The 14,210-nt window shown below is 40.1% G+C and overlaps 1 protein-coding gene across 1 annotated transcript; it reads right to left on the bottom strand.

Annotated features, from left to right (window-relative positions):
- Positions 1–767: 767 nt before the first annotated feature.
- On the bottom strand, positions 768–13,797 carry gfpt1 (glutamine--fructose-6-phosphate transaminase 1). The gene is made up of 19 exons (XM_004072485.5): positions 13,669–13,797; positions 11,993–12,100; positions 11,537–11,644; positions 11,299–11,424; positions 11,146–11,204; positions 10,929–11,063; positions 10,782–10,843; positions 10,568–10,647; positions 10,382–10,490; positions 10,099–10,262; positions 8,660–8,755; positions 8,326–8,423; positions 7,000–7,120; positions 6,673–6,830; positions 4,097–4,211; positions 3,592–3,719; positions 3,327–3,494; positions 2,909–3,070; positions 768–2,235 (listed from the first exon to the last, which is right to left on the bottom strand). The coding sequence occupies exons 1-19, from the start codon at positions 13,673–13,675 to the stop codon at positions 2,191–2,193; spliced, it is 2,049 nt and encodes a 682-aa protein (XP_004072533.1). The 5' UTR covers positions 13,676–13,797; the 3' UTR covers positions 768–2,190.
- Positions 13,798–14,210: the final 413 nt, after the last annotated feature.

The raw sequence follows: 14,210 nt of genomic DNA, 5'->3' as shown, positions 1-14,210 counted from the left end.
CAGAGCACCTTGATTAAACTGCAGTGGTGGTTTGTTCTGGATGGTGGGGAAGAATTTTACCAAAAATGCATCAAATCTTCCTTCTCAATGAGTGGAGACTAAAGGCCATGGCTGTGGTGTGTAATTACTCTGTGGCTGTATGCGAGGCTGTTTTTGCACTGAGCGTGTGTGGAGAGCTGATCCTAAAAACTGCACTTGTTCTAATCCACATCCTGGCTACCTGCCTCTCAGTCCTGCTGAAGCTCAACACGCTTCTCAAGGTGACACTTGCAGGTGTGATCTTTTCACGAGGGGACTCGGATCAGAGGGACTGCGCCAACTGCTCCACCTGGCCTTCAGCGGAGAACTCAGACAGCTGCTCCCTCCTGTGCAGAAAAAAAAGAGCCATTCAGCGGCTGCAGTCACTTAAGACGGCGCTGCACGTCTTACCAGCTATTTACCAACATTTGCTGCATGTTTCAGTGACCATCCTGCCTGTTCTCCATGTGGCTCTGCCAGTCCTGTTCAACAACATCAGGCCCTTCTTCTCCACCATTTTGGCTTTACTGGATTACAGTGGAACCCCATCAGTCTTCCACATACTAGGACTTATGTGCAACATGAGAGCCAAAACAGCCAAAAGTGCATTCCAACTTTAAATAGTTATCTACTTTAAAAACTTTTAACTTAATAAAGCCTTTTAACTTCTTTTATCTCCAGATGTGGCTTTTTTTTTTAAATGCAGTTTGATTGGATATTTAGTTCCCATTCCCAAATAACCAGAGACATTTTAGATGAGATGTATTTTAAAATTTATTGCATCATTTCAACTAACCCAACATTCTCATTTAATGGTGCCAAATGCTTAAGCCAACACATCCATTGGAAAAGGAAAGGAGGGTGGGGCTAAAAAACAAACATACCTGTAACATCATAGTTCAGTTTCCAAAGCCTTTTGCTAGCTCAAAAAGCAATTTAATGTTAATTTTAAGGCTTGATTGCAAAGGTGTCTCCACAGCTGCTACTTCATTGTTTCAGACACACAATATACCATTAGTAAAAAGAAACCATTGTGACACGGGTAGAGCAACAGATATTTGTCCCCCTTTGGGTCCTAAATAGTCTTCATATCTGAGTCTAAGACTAAGAGCAGCAGCACAGTCTGGCTACAAAAACACGTCTGAGTTTACAACTGCTAAAGACATCCAAGATTTTTGGTTTGACAATTTAAATGACAGCAACATTCACTTTAAAAGAACCTTTAAGCATGTCTACATAAAATAAAACCCATTTTAAAAAAAAGGGGGGAAAACAAGAACTAAACAGACTACAAATGGTCCCAGCAGTGGCGGCAGATGTGGCGGCAGGTGAGCTGAAAAAACCGAGTGCAACTTCAACTTCATGTCAGTAACGTTTTCCTTATTTGGATTACATGAGATTTTACTTTAAACCAAAAAACTTAATAAAAAAAGAAAAAGGTAATCTCTTTAAGAAAGAAAAAAAAAAAGGCAAGATGTGAGTATGACACTAAAACTCATCAGATGCAGATGAAGACAGTTTTGCAGAAGTGGGTTTCTACAGAAAGAAAATGGCTTTTTATGTTCGCTGGATCCTTTTAAACAATCTTCTTTCCACACCTGTTCTCTAGCGATGGTTCTCTGCAAGTATGTCGGATTTTCTCTAAAGAAATCCAAGAAAACAAAAAATCCAAACGGGGTTAGAAACTTTGGAATGATTCAAGACTGTTTTTTACTTCTACAGTAAATGATTAGCTGCCAAAGCAAAATATTCCAAGTAAGCTATTATTGCACGCAAAGAAAAGACGAGCCGGTGAGCTTTCCACGTCTCCTAGTCAGTGAATTTAACAAAAGCTCCAATAAATACCAATTAACATAAATAAACATGGAAGGCTTGCTCATAGGTTTTTAAGCAGAAAGGTAAGCTGCAGGAGAACAAACAGAATACAAAAGAAATAAAAATATCGGATGAATCTGCCAGCCAGTCCCTGCCACCAAAGACAAAATATCAACAAAAATCATCACGCTAAAGACTTCTAGAAAATTTAAAAAACAAAACAATGAGATGCAGATTATTTAACAGAGCATTGCTAAAAGGTTGCACTAAAAAGAGAAATGACAGGAAACATCCATCTTGTCCCCAGATGCTCCATTGATATCAGTGTTTAAACATGCGGTGGGTGGTAACAGCCGTTTACTCCACAGTCACTGACTTGGCCAAGTTTCTTGGACAATCCACCTGAAGTGAAAAAAGAAAAAGAAAACAAACATTATGAAAATGATTTTTAAAAAATGGAGTGAAAGAGGATCTTCTGCCACAAAATTGAAGGATGCTGTGTAACTCCAAAATTGAACCAACATCTTCCTTGCAAACTAGAATGTGCGAGCCAGCAATACGGCAGCCTGTCAGAGCTGCTCTCATGATTTCCAAATTCCTGGCAAGAAAACTCTGCGCCACTCCCTTTGGACTTTTCAGGGGGAAAAAATTAAAACGTGGGGAGGAGTGCAATCTGCACAAATGTTTCTACAAATCTAGGCCATGTGGACCTCACTGTGAAGTCCTTTAAAAGCAGCATAAATAAGAATTATGTGTTTACATGCTTTCCTTAGACTATTCTAAGAACCGGGGGTAAACTGAAAAAGATACAAATGCCTCCCTGAAGAAGAAAAAAAGCATCAAAATATATATATATAGAGCAAATGTGTAATGCAAAAAAAATTCTGACATTTAAAATAAGTATTTCTTTTTCTACACACAGCAACCAGAATATTTGTGTTTTCAAGTTAACATCCATCTTTCTGACCTTTGCTTACACACTGAATGAAGTTTGGAGGACTACTGTCTGTGTATACACTTTCTGTTTATTTCTGTTGATGTAAATAAAGGTTGAAGCTGAAGAAGTGGCACTCACGTCGTATCCTCTGAGGACAGCCAGGTGGAAGGACAACAGCTGCAGGGGGATGACGCTCAGGATGCCTTGCAGGCAGTCTACGCATTGAGGTACTTTGATGGAGCGACAGGAATTTCTGATGGTCTCCTGGTCGTCTTTGTCGCAGATGACGATGGGACGCCCCTGCAAATGGAACAGGACTCACTAAGGAGGATTTCTGGGTTTTTGCATCACTTAAATCCACATCTGCAGCAGATTACTGAGAGCTCTGAGGCCACAGTAAACCAGCTCCTCCCTTAAATGAATGGAGGTGACAGATCAGAGACTGGACTGAAAACAACCCAACACCTAATGCGCTTTGGTCGCCTACAGCTTAGCATGTTTGAACTATTTCGATGAGAACAATTCTTTGATGACTGAAAGACAATCTTCCACATACCTGACGAGCAACCACTTGCTGCAGGGCATTTTGACACTTGGTGTAGGTGTGGTCTCTCATGATGATCATGATGACTGGCATTAGTTTGTCCACCAGAGCCAGAGGACCATGCTTCAGCTCTCCTGCCAGGATTCCCTCAGAGTGCATGTAGGTGATTTCTTTGATTTTCTACACAGGATAAATAGAAAACAAAACAAAACAAAAGAATGCATTTTTATTTTGCCCAACAAAAAGAAAAGCCATTAAAAATGTTGTTTTTACTCACCAAAGCTCCTTCCAAGCATGTTGCATAATGGTAACCTCTGCCCATGATCAGTACACTCTTGTTCTCATACAGCTCTGCTGCCAATTTCTGAATTTCATCGTCCAAACTGAGGACCTCTTTAATCAGATCTGTGTTTAAAATATGTAGAAATTTTATGACCTTTTCTATGGAAAGAGTCTGAATTTAACAACTAGGCTTTAAGAAATACTTAATCTTTGATGAAAACAATTGGTATTTAAATAAACGATCAGTTTGCCATCTAGGCTGCTCTAGAATACGCTTTAGAATAGAATAGAAAAAGAAAAGAAAAGTGCAGTTAATCACGGTCAACCTGTCACAGCTAGCTTTTTCTGTTTTCATTCCCCTCCCATCAACATTTAGCTTCAGTTTCCAAGAAGAATGCTTCAAATTATAAAGTAATCACTCCTTCTGGACTGAGAGTTGGCAGTCAATCTGCATTATTGTTTTTTCTCAGGTGAGTCAGAATTCTCACGGCTCCATTTACCTGGAAGCACTCTTAGGCCCTGGATTATCTCTCGGCGTCTGGGCTGCATGGAAATCCTATCGTCACACATCAGCAGAGCAAACATGATGAGGGCCACAAACTGACTGGTGTAAGCCTGCAGAGCAAAGAGTGGGGAGAAGCAGATGGATCATCAACCACAAAGAAGCAAGCGCACACTTTCAAGAAAAAAAACTTCATAGATTTTCTCCTACGCAGGTTAAAGACCCACTCCACTGATCGTGACTTTGGTGTTTTTAACACGTCCTTGTGGCCTTTTTCTTAGTATTTTTTTATTCAAATTGTTGTGAATCAGAAGCAGACACAAAAATGCAGTTGGAAAAAGCTTGTAGGCGTGAAATGGGACCTACAACGGCGTGCCGCAAGCTCTCCGCTCTGCTCCATTCTGGTGCATCCACTCGTCTGAGCTGGTATCTGGCTCAAAACTGTACGGCTGGATAGCTCCCATATTGCTCACCACTTTTGTTGCACCATTACAGTTAGCTTGGTTGTGTTAGGGGCTGTAAGCTAGTGGGAGAGAGTGTAAACAAAAGGATGATGGGAAGTGGGGCAGGCTTATTCCTGGTGCTCTGCAGAAATTAAGTCCAAGAAAACGACAGTTCATTTTTAAATTTATGCTAAAACCGTCATATTCATAAATAAAAGACCACTGGGAACGCTTGTAACCCTTATGCTATCCTAGGCACTTTAACATTGGGAGTTGGGTCATCTAGACCCACTAGACAGTGCTCTGAACCTTTTTTCTTCAATGACTTGTGATCTTCACTGGTGTCCATGGATTACACGAAATCTTTCCACCTTTATCCACCTTTGTCATGGTAAGGGTGAGGTCATCTAGGATAGCACAAGGGCTAAATTAGATCAGAATAAATACATATTTCGATCTAATTTAACCCTTGTGGGAGTGGGACGTTAACAAAGAAAAGCACCATAGTGTCTCCAAAGCAGATAGTGACCATCTGCTTTGGAGAAACGGAACCTCAAAAACATTCAAACATCATCAACTTTGAAGTAGTCTGGTGGAAGGAGATGTGGGTGTTTTTGCCAAAAGAGCAGTTTAAACATCCAGGTGGTTGAGTTCATGCTTACGCCGCTCATCCCTGACAGTTTGGGTAAGACTGAATCATTAAAAGTCAACTCTCTAATTTACAGAAATGCCTCTCACTCATCCAAGCTTGTTGCCATTCCCACCCAGCCTTTGTTCCATCTTTCTGCTTCTTCATCTCCGCAGTTTTGGAAGCTCTCCATGATCATTTAGCAGACGTAATCTGTGTTTGAATAAAGCCAACAAGATTCACAGGACCCCCCGGACTACAAAAAGCCACCGGAGTGGTGCCAAAACCAGAACAGTAAAACCCCCAACACTTTGTTTTTCTCTGGACACCACTCCAGCTACAAGTTCTCTAATATGACTGGTATTGCCATCAGCACAGCTGTAACATATTTAATATACATCAGAAAGAGCAGCCTTCAGTCTTTTTGTTTTACCATGAAATGTGCCAAATGTGAAACCGAAAACATGAAGAAATAAAGAGACAGTTAAATGGGATAAACTTAAGCAAGTTTCAAATCCTGCATTATCCCAATGGACACCATTAGACAATTCATAGCCCTTTAAAAGTATGCAATATTAAAGATTTTTTTATTAAAGGTTTAACTTAATATTTATTGATTCTAGAAAAATCAAAAGAAATATGTGCGCTAAAATTAGACCAATGACCTGGACACGAAACAGAGAATGGAGTCCATGTGGTGGAAATGGAGACATTGTGAGTACGACACGTGTTCCTCGGCTGTTAAGTGAGCAGAGTTTGGTGGAGGTGGGTGTGTCTGCTGGTCAGCCAAGCTGTTAATGGCGGCGTCTCACAGACGCCCTTCCAGGCTTTGGAGGAGCGCCAGAGTCACTGAGCCAGGCATTGGTTCCCTCAGGAGGGCTGTATGCAATCTCCCTTTCTGTGCACACAGGCTGGGGCTTTTACTTAGATGACAAATCCTTTTTGTTATGTGTGGTGACAAAGTCAAAGTCTTCATGTTAAGATGAGACACAATGGTGACTACACACTGAAGAATGACCACCTCCAAAAGACTCACAATAGTGTTCATCTGGGTTTCTTTCTATTTCCTTTAAGTGGATTACATTTCTCTGTGACACAATGCTAGTCTTAATATCTCAATATCAAGTGTTCATCTTATGTTTAAAAAAATGCCTTTTTGTTAGAGTGAATATCAAACACATGTTCTAAGGATTGTACATCACATGCAAAAAAAAAATGCTGCAATTTACAGGATTACAGCAAAAAGAAGATTTGAGAAATGTGCTACTACAAACTGGCATTTCCATGAAAGTCAGCATAGCAGTCTGAGGGTTTGCATGTGTTTTTTTCTAAAGTAAAGCAATTTAGATGGTTCCATTGTTCTGAATTACAAAATAAAGGCTTTAAAGCATCAGCCTATCAGCACCTCCAGTATCTCAGAACAATTGCTTTCCTAGGCAAACTAATATCTTTCACCTTTATATAGGTGAAGGTAAACAAAAAGATGTGGTGCTGGTAGATTACCTTGGTGCTGGCAACTCCAATCTCTGGTCCAGCATTAATGTGGACCCCACAGTCCGTCTCCCTGGAGATGGAGCTGCCCACTGTGTTGGTGATGCCCACAGTCAGAGCACTCCTCTCCTTACAGTAGCGCAGGGCCATGAGGCTGTCCGCAGTCTCCCCTGCACAATGCACGAAAACATGCATTAACTTTTAAAAATCAACAGAGAAGTAGAGTGGAAACGGCACCACTATATACCCCAATAGAAGAGATTACGTAATGCTGAGACTACACAAGGGAGATCAGAGAGTTAAATTCAGATGAGGAAACTGAAGAAATGCAGACGACACCTGACTGGCTGATAAAAAAGCAGACATCATCTCGGAAGACGGGTGTGTTCCTGTCCAAGAAGTCGCTGGCCAGCTCCACCATGACTGGCAGCTCAGTGAGCTCCTCCAAAACCTGTCGGGTCTGAAGAATGACAAAACTCATTATCATCCTATTTAAATGTTAGTTTGCTCTATCTAAGTATGGACATTTGGTCACAGGTGTCACTGCCAAAATACTGAACTAATTCAATTTTAATTAACTAAATCCCAGTTGGATTTCTGACTAATCAAAATTCAGTTTCAGATTTGATCAATCGAAGTTTTAAAACCAGTCCTGAATCATTGGGTGTATTCAGACTGGGCATCAAGCAGACCATTCTGTTACGGACCGCAGCTTGTAAACAACACCACATGACCAAAGATCTCGTCAGTCATTGGCCAGGAATTACGAGGGCGGGTAAAAACAAGAAGAGAAGGACGGATGTGTCGTGCTTCACAATCCTTACTGGGACAGTTAACTTATTAAAACTTTATATTTAGGCTACCAGTTTTAAACATCGAGAACAAACTGTTTACTTTGGCATGGAAGGCATGCTGCCACCTGGTTACTGGCAAGCAGACATGCCGCGTGTGCTTTGACTCAGAGGATGCAAGCAACTGCAGTGATGAGGAGACGTCGGGTCTGAAGGTTTGCTGCTAAGTGTTTATGACTAATAGATTGTCGGGGAAAACAGTGGGAGACGCAAAGTGTGTCACATTAAAAGTTGTTTTAATGAGCCTGCATTCATCCAATCATATTTCACTGAGTTCCTTTGTCTCAATTGTTGTGATGTTATGGTATTATTTTTTAAAAGATTCTGTTAAGTAAACTACAAGGTAGCTTTTAGGGTGGGTCACAGCAGCGCTGCAAGCGTACCACATAAAGAGACACAGAAAAGCATGTAAGAAGCATTTTCAGCTGTGTTAAAATAAACATACTAACAAATAAGCAATAAGCAAAGTGTTTTCTGTTTGATAACACGACAATCGTTGCTTTACATTTGTCTGCGGCTCGCGGTTCCTTCATTCCTACTCTGTTTCCGTCAGCTACAGTGGCCGTTTTGGTTCAGGTCTTCCGCTCCGAGGACGGATCACATTTAGACTAAGGAAACTCAGAAGGAATCGAAGCTCCGTCTGATTAGAAAAAAAAACCCAGACCACCTCCAAAGACTAAGAATTTGTTCCGGATTATCGAGGGAAACAAACTCTGGTTCACTTCAAGCTAAACAAACGTGTCCAGTCTTAATACACCCATAGAAAGGATGTCCTGTTTCCAGAAAGTCCAACAGGTTCAGTTTGGACACTCACCGCCACACCAGCATGATAGCTGGTTCCACAGGCAATGAGGATGAGCCTGCGACACCTCTGGATTTCTTTGATGTGGTCCTTCAGGCCACCCAATATCACTGACAAACAAACAAAAAAGCTTTTCTTTACTGTTGCAACTTTACTTTCCATTAAATATCAGGAGCAAGGGTGTTTTTAATTTACCCTACTGTCAAACAATACACATCCCTGCACACATAGAGTTCACGGTAAGTTTCTCTTTCTGAAATCTGCACTAAACATGATTGAAAACATCCTTAAAGTAAATGTTAGAGTTGCTCAGTGACAGTTTAAACATGTAGAGATAATAAGATACCTGTGTTGTCGTCAAAATTGACTCTCCCTCTCATGGTGTTCACCACAGATTCTGGCTGCTCGAAGATCTCCTTCTGCATGAAGGCGCTGAAGTTGCCTGAAGATGAGGATCGGAAATCAGAACAAACCCTCTTCAGGACGTTGTGATCAACTTTTAAATGTGTCCCACATGAGTTGTTGTGGTACAACGAAATGAAAATCTTTCCTTCACTTCCTAAACATCCTGATAGATCTCCATTGTGTTTTTTGGTATTTTTGTAGCATTTTTCCATGATGGACAACATCTAGAAAGAAAATTAAGCTTAAAACTGTGTTTCTGAGTGTTTCTTCATTCTAATTATTGTGAATCAAGGGCAGACAAAAAAAATGCCGTCAGAACAAGCTTGTAGTTGTTGTGTACAAACTACACTTGCAGACAAATAGATCCACGAATGTCTTCATTCTCTTCATCTGCGCTGGCATCCGGCTCAAAACTGGGTAGCTCTAATATTGCTCACCATTTTTGTTGCACTGGTAATGTTAGCTTGGGGGTGTGAAGGGCTGTATGCTAGCAGAAGGTAGCGTAAAAATAAGCATGATGGGAAATGAGCGCCCAAAATGGTCCTGCCCAAAAAAACTATGTCCTAAAAATAGACACTTATTTTTGTTATTCAGCCTAAAAATGCATAATTATAATCAAAAGACCACTGGCTTTAAAAATAGATCAAAAGATGATTGGACTGGAACTTTAATGATGACTCGACTACACCAATATAGAAACACAAGTCATTCTTCAGTAACAACAATGTGTGATGGACAAAATGGCACAGTTTTTTAGATAGTATAATAAGTCAGGAAAAAAGGAGTTATTGGAAAGAAAAGTAAAATTTAAACAAAGCAGTGTTGACAGGACCTCAAATGAGTGCCAAGGAAAATCAACAGCAGAGCTCTACTGCCCCCTACTGGACCAAAGGAAGAATTCAATCTGAACAATTGCAATCAATTGCATTAAAATACTCTCTCACAGATTACAGCGTCACTAAAATATAACTTTAACCAAACGTCACATATTACTTAAATATGTTTGAGTCGAGTTCGCTTTGGGTGTTACTATAGTATGTTGTTTTCAACTATATAGCAGGCATTGATTAATGGGACTAATCAATCAGCTTGACAACCACACCTTTGAAGCAAATGTCAGCAATGGAACAGGTCAAGTCTACAACCTAAGACGTCATTTCAACAGATACTTGCCAGAGGCTAATCTGATCCAGAAAGGTTATAACCACTTAGTCTGACAGCAAGGACAGATTTAAGGTCAGACAAAGACTACATTGAAGTTTTTTGTTTGTCTTTTTGGTGGCTAACAATATTCTTTATGCGTGTTAATAACGGGGGAAGAGTCAAAATTACAAGGCAGAGTAAAAAGGGAAGCAGATGTAACAGTGACCTGTCCCTCACCCTTCATGATCTGCTGCAGCTCCATCTGCAGGGTCTGGATTGCACGGGCTGGGTAGTCTCCTGCGCTGCGCTTTATTCTGTGGATGGACAGGCGGCCCTCCACCACAGCAGCCACGTCGTCATCCTCAAGGAAGATCACGCGGTTTGTATGCTCGATCACAGCGCTATAACAACCAAACAAATGAACATCGACATGCACCGATTAACTTTTGCTCTCTGAATGAGCTGAAATGAACAGTGAATGACTTCTTTAGTTTTAGACAAGACAAATGCGAGGATGGACCTGGCATCAGAGGCAAAGAAGTACTCCACCGCCTTCTCATCTACAGGGAACAGGCAGGTGTCCTGGTCTGTCCTGGGGATGGAATTGCAGCTCTTCTTGTCTTTACCAGCTGGAGTAAAAAAAATAAAATTAATAAAAGGGTTATGTGATAGTGAATTCAAACTCTATGGAGAAAGGTGCGCCTACAGGAGCGGTACAGCACAGGGATGTGATCACTGGACAGCTTGTGATCACTGCGAACGCCCATGAGCAAAGGACCTCCTCTCCTACAAAAGCACAAATGGTAAACCTTAGACATTGTAGAAATGTTTTTTAATCTACACATGTGGAAAAAATCTGTATTATTATGTTTGTAGTCTGGATGGCTTCATTAGCTTTGAGAATACAAATCCAGGCTCACCTTGTTCCAACGGCCTCCCCGGGGTAATGGACACTCTTGAAGACCAGGGCGAAAGCCCCCTCCTGGCAGGTGGAAGAACAAACACATTAAAGAGGGGGCTGTCTTTAGTTGTCTTGGTTATGCTGGTGCATATTGGTGGGTCCCTACCAGTTGCTGGATAACACGTTCAACCAATGTGGCAAAACTTAGGTCATCATTCTCCCGGTTGTCATACATGTACTTTGTCAGCTTGGCAATAGACTCCGTGTCAGTCTCTGACTCAAACTCATAGCCTTTGCTCTCCTATGGAGATTAAAAAAAAAAGGTTAATTCTGAAGACATATCAGATGAAGAAATGAAAAACAACAACAACAAAAAAACTCACCAGGAATTTCTTTAGGTCTTTATAGTTGGTGATGATTCCATTGTGAATCACAATGAACTCTGCAAAGAAGAAACACATCTATCAACTTTAATATGAATGAACGGTTTAGAGAAGATTTATGCGCTTTATTTTCTAATTCTAAACAAAACCCACCGTTGTTCTTGTCAGACCTCTGTGGATGACTGTTCATTGGGCTCGGCACACCGTGCGTTGCCCAGCGAGTGTGAGCGATGCCAAGGTGAACATCAAACTCCACATCCAGGTCAATATCCTGCTCTTCTAAAACAACGAGCACAATCGTCATGTTTAACATGTGACATGGCGCCAAAGCAAATAGAGTGGAAAAAAAAGAAATCACAAAAACACTTTCTGCAGTTTGATCTCGTCTTACTGTGGATCTCCTCATCGAGAGCTTTCACTTTTCCACGTTGTTTGATCAAGTGGATGGACTTTGCGTTGGACTCCCACTCCTTATTGTTTCCTCCATCAATTCCCACACCTGACCAGTTTATGCAGAGAAAAGCAAAATGAGATGAAGCCGTAAGAACTAAACGCCAAAGCTATGGAAATGTCCTGGCATTTTGTACAGATACTCTTCTAGCTTTACTAGGAGCTTAACACATTCATTTGCCCAAACTAAAAGATGAAATTGTGTTTTTTTAATACTTAGAAGATAAATAATTTAATAAAATAGTATTGTAATTTTGTTTTTTTTCTTTAGAATTTAACAATAGCGCCAGAATGAATTGAGTTACTTTAAATAACTTTTCTGTGAGTGAGAAAAAAATAGAGATGAACTTAAACAAAAGATAAAAACAGCTGCAATTTAGTCTAGGATCTGTCTCACCAGCAGAGTCGTAGCCTCTGTATTCCAGACGTTGGAGACCTTTGATGAGGATCTCAAGGATCTCACGCCGTGTCCTTGGCACGTGGTAGTTGAGATAGGCAAAGATTCCTAAAAAGAAAGAAAGTTTTATTCTATGTTTTTATTTGAGAATAATTGTTAGGCACTGTATATTTGATTTAAATAAATATTACTCTGTTGTTCTGCAAAAAACATCCGTATATTATTCTCATCACGATCAAAGCCAAACTGAGTCATAACTGTGCTGTATTAGTACTGGCTTAAGACGGGTGTGTTATGTGTTTTTGCCAGTATTTCTGCAACAGACTGTCAAATACTGAGGAGCATTTCAGACATCAGCTCAGGGGAGAAAGAAAAAAGCATTTTGTCACTAGGAACTCTGAAACTATTCAGTCCAAAAGCCTGGCTGTTGGAAATAAAATGATAATTAAGGAAAGCCTAAATAGCAACCACAATGTTTTCGCTTTATTTACAAATGCATGCCAGCTTAGTAAGTACACTCAAATGATTTGCAACTCTGCACTTTATGGGAATAGTGTTGGTGGAGTTGTATCACATTGAAAAAAGCCTCAAACATGTAAAAAAGAAAAGCTAAACTCATGTCTGGAATCCCCCGTTACCTGATTGCTACACATGTATTAACGTGGTTAAGCTACAGTAACACACAAACACAAAGCGAGATTGAAAGTTTAAAGTTTCATAGTTGATCTGCAAACATCTGGCGCTCCAGCTGACACACACACGCGCACACACACGCACACACACACTGAAACCATAAATGACCAATAGGAAAATCACACATCCAAAATGTCAGAACAGAGCCTTCATTCAGAACAGCAAATATTAGAAGGCAGTGAGGGAAGTTGCAGCAGTGCTTTTGGAGAAACAAAGATTTACTAAAAGTAACCATTAACCAAAACAACATTATAATAGAAAAGCACACTAACTAGTTTCTCTGGTCTGGTTAGTATTCTCAGATTGTGCTGACAGGTGATGAGAGGCATACGTCAGCTATCAGGCGACTGAGAATCCTGGCATTTGATTTACCAACAAAGAAAAATCTACAAATTCATGTCTTTAATTCATTCAACACTAGCCTCTTATGTCATACTAAATATACCTTTATTACTAACTAACTCAAAGAATAGGACTAATGTCCGGAAAAACCCCGAGCCATGGTCTGGTTTCGTTTATATTAGTCTAAATACTTCTATTACGGTTTTGATATATAAATGTCTGTTTATCCTTTAGCGTTTAGATAAATAAATGAAAAACATTACGTGTTTAATGACATTAGCAAACCAGGAGGAAATGTTTCTGTGGACGTAAACGCTGTAGCTTCACACACACACAGACACAGGCAGTAATCAACAACACATTTAATCTTACAGTTAAAATTATATTTCCACGACACCTGAATCAATAAAAATATAATGATTAACGGATAAACTAAAAGCTGACTTGTAAATTTAGCTGCAGCATCATCATGTTCGCTAATCAAGGTAGCCACCCAAGCTAGCCTAATGTCAAATCCTTTGGTCTAAAACTGTTGATTGATTTTTCTTCCTAGTAACAGTGTGACTAACAGCGATAGACAAATATTTCTATCCAGATCATATAAAAACTGAATTACAAAAAAAAATCATCACACAACTCACCACACATGTCTTCAGGTTGCTTGTCAGGATCAACTACTCGGCTCTTGGGTTGCTCGGAACGCCTATCACTAAAGCCCACCCCTCTTTGATTGACAACGAATCTCCTTTCTCCAAAGTGTTTTCTTATTGGTGGAGCAGGCCGTCAGTCAAGCAACAGCATCTACGTAAACGTTAGTGACGTGGCATCAGGATGCAATGTGTGAGTGGAAAAGCTCGAAGTAAAACATCCTTTTGGTTCATCAGCTGTTTAATTCAAACGGAGCTTTAATGTCACATGAAGAATTCTGCTTCAAATACTCCATCAAAATACCAAAAACCGAATTTAACTTTGTTTTGAAAGCAATTCCTAAATGTATTATTACATTATTCAAAAGTTCATCATTGCAAAGTCCAAATTTATTGCCAATTGATCCGACTAAAATAGAAATAGGCCAAATTTGTTTTTCTTCTTCACGTAACACAAATCGCCGTATACGCTCACTCTTCCAGAAGGATGTTGTCTCCATTCCTTACGTAGTTTCTTTTTGGAATAATTTAGTTTA

Source organism: Oryzias latipes, chromosome 9, assembly GCF_053564925.1.
Source record: "Oryzias latipes strain Hd-rR chromosome 9, Olatipes_Hd-rR_3.1".
Taxonomy (NCBI): domain Eukaryota; kingdom Metazoa; phylum Chordata; class Actinopteri; order Beloniformes; family Adrianichthyidae; genus Oryzias; species Oryzias latipes.
Note: the sequence above shows the minus strand (reverse complement) of the source record. Positions and strands in the feature narration are given on the sequence as shown.

Bases quoted from the DNA above. Each gene is read 5' to 3' on its own strand.
- gfpt1 (XM_004072485.5), bottom strand. The intron at 11,205-11,298 runs GTGGGTTTTGTT...TCTTCTTTGCAG, and splicing joins GAGGTCTGACAAGAACAACG to AGTTCATTGTGATTCACAAT. The intron at 10,648-10,781 runs GTGAGCCTGGAT...GTGCTTTTGTAG, and splicing joins GGGGAGGCCGTTGGAACAAG to GAGAGGAGGTCCTTTGCTCA.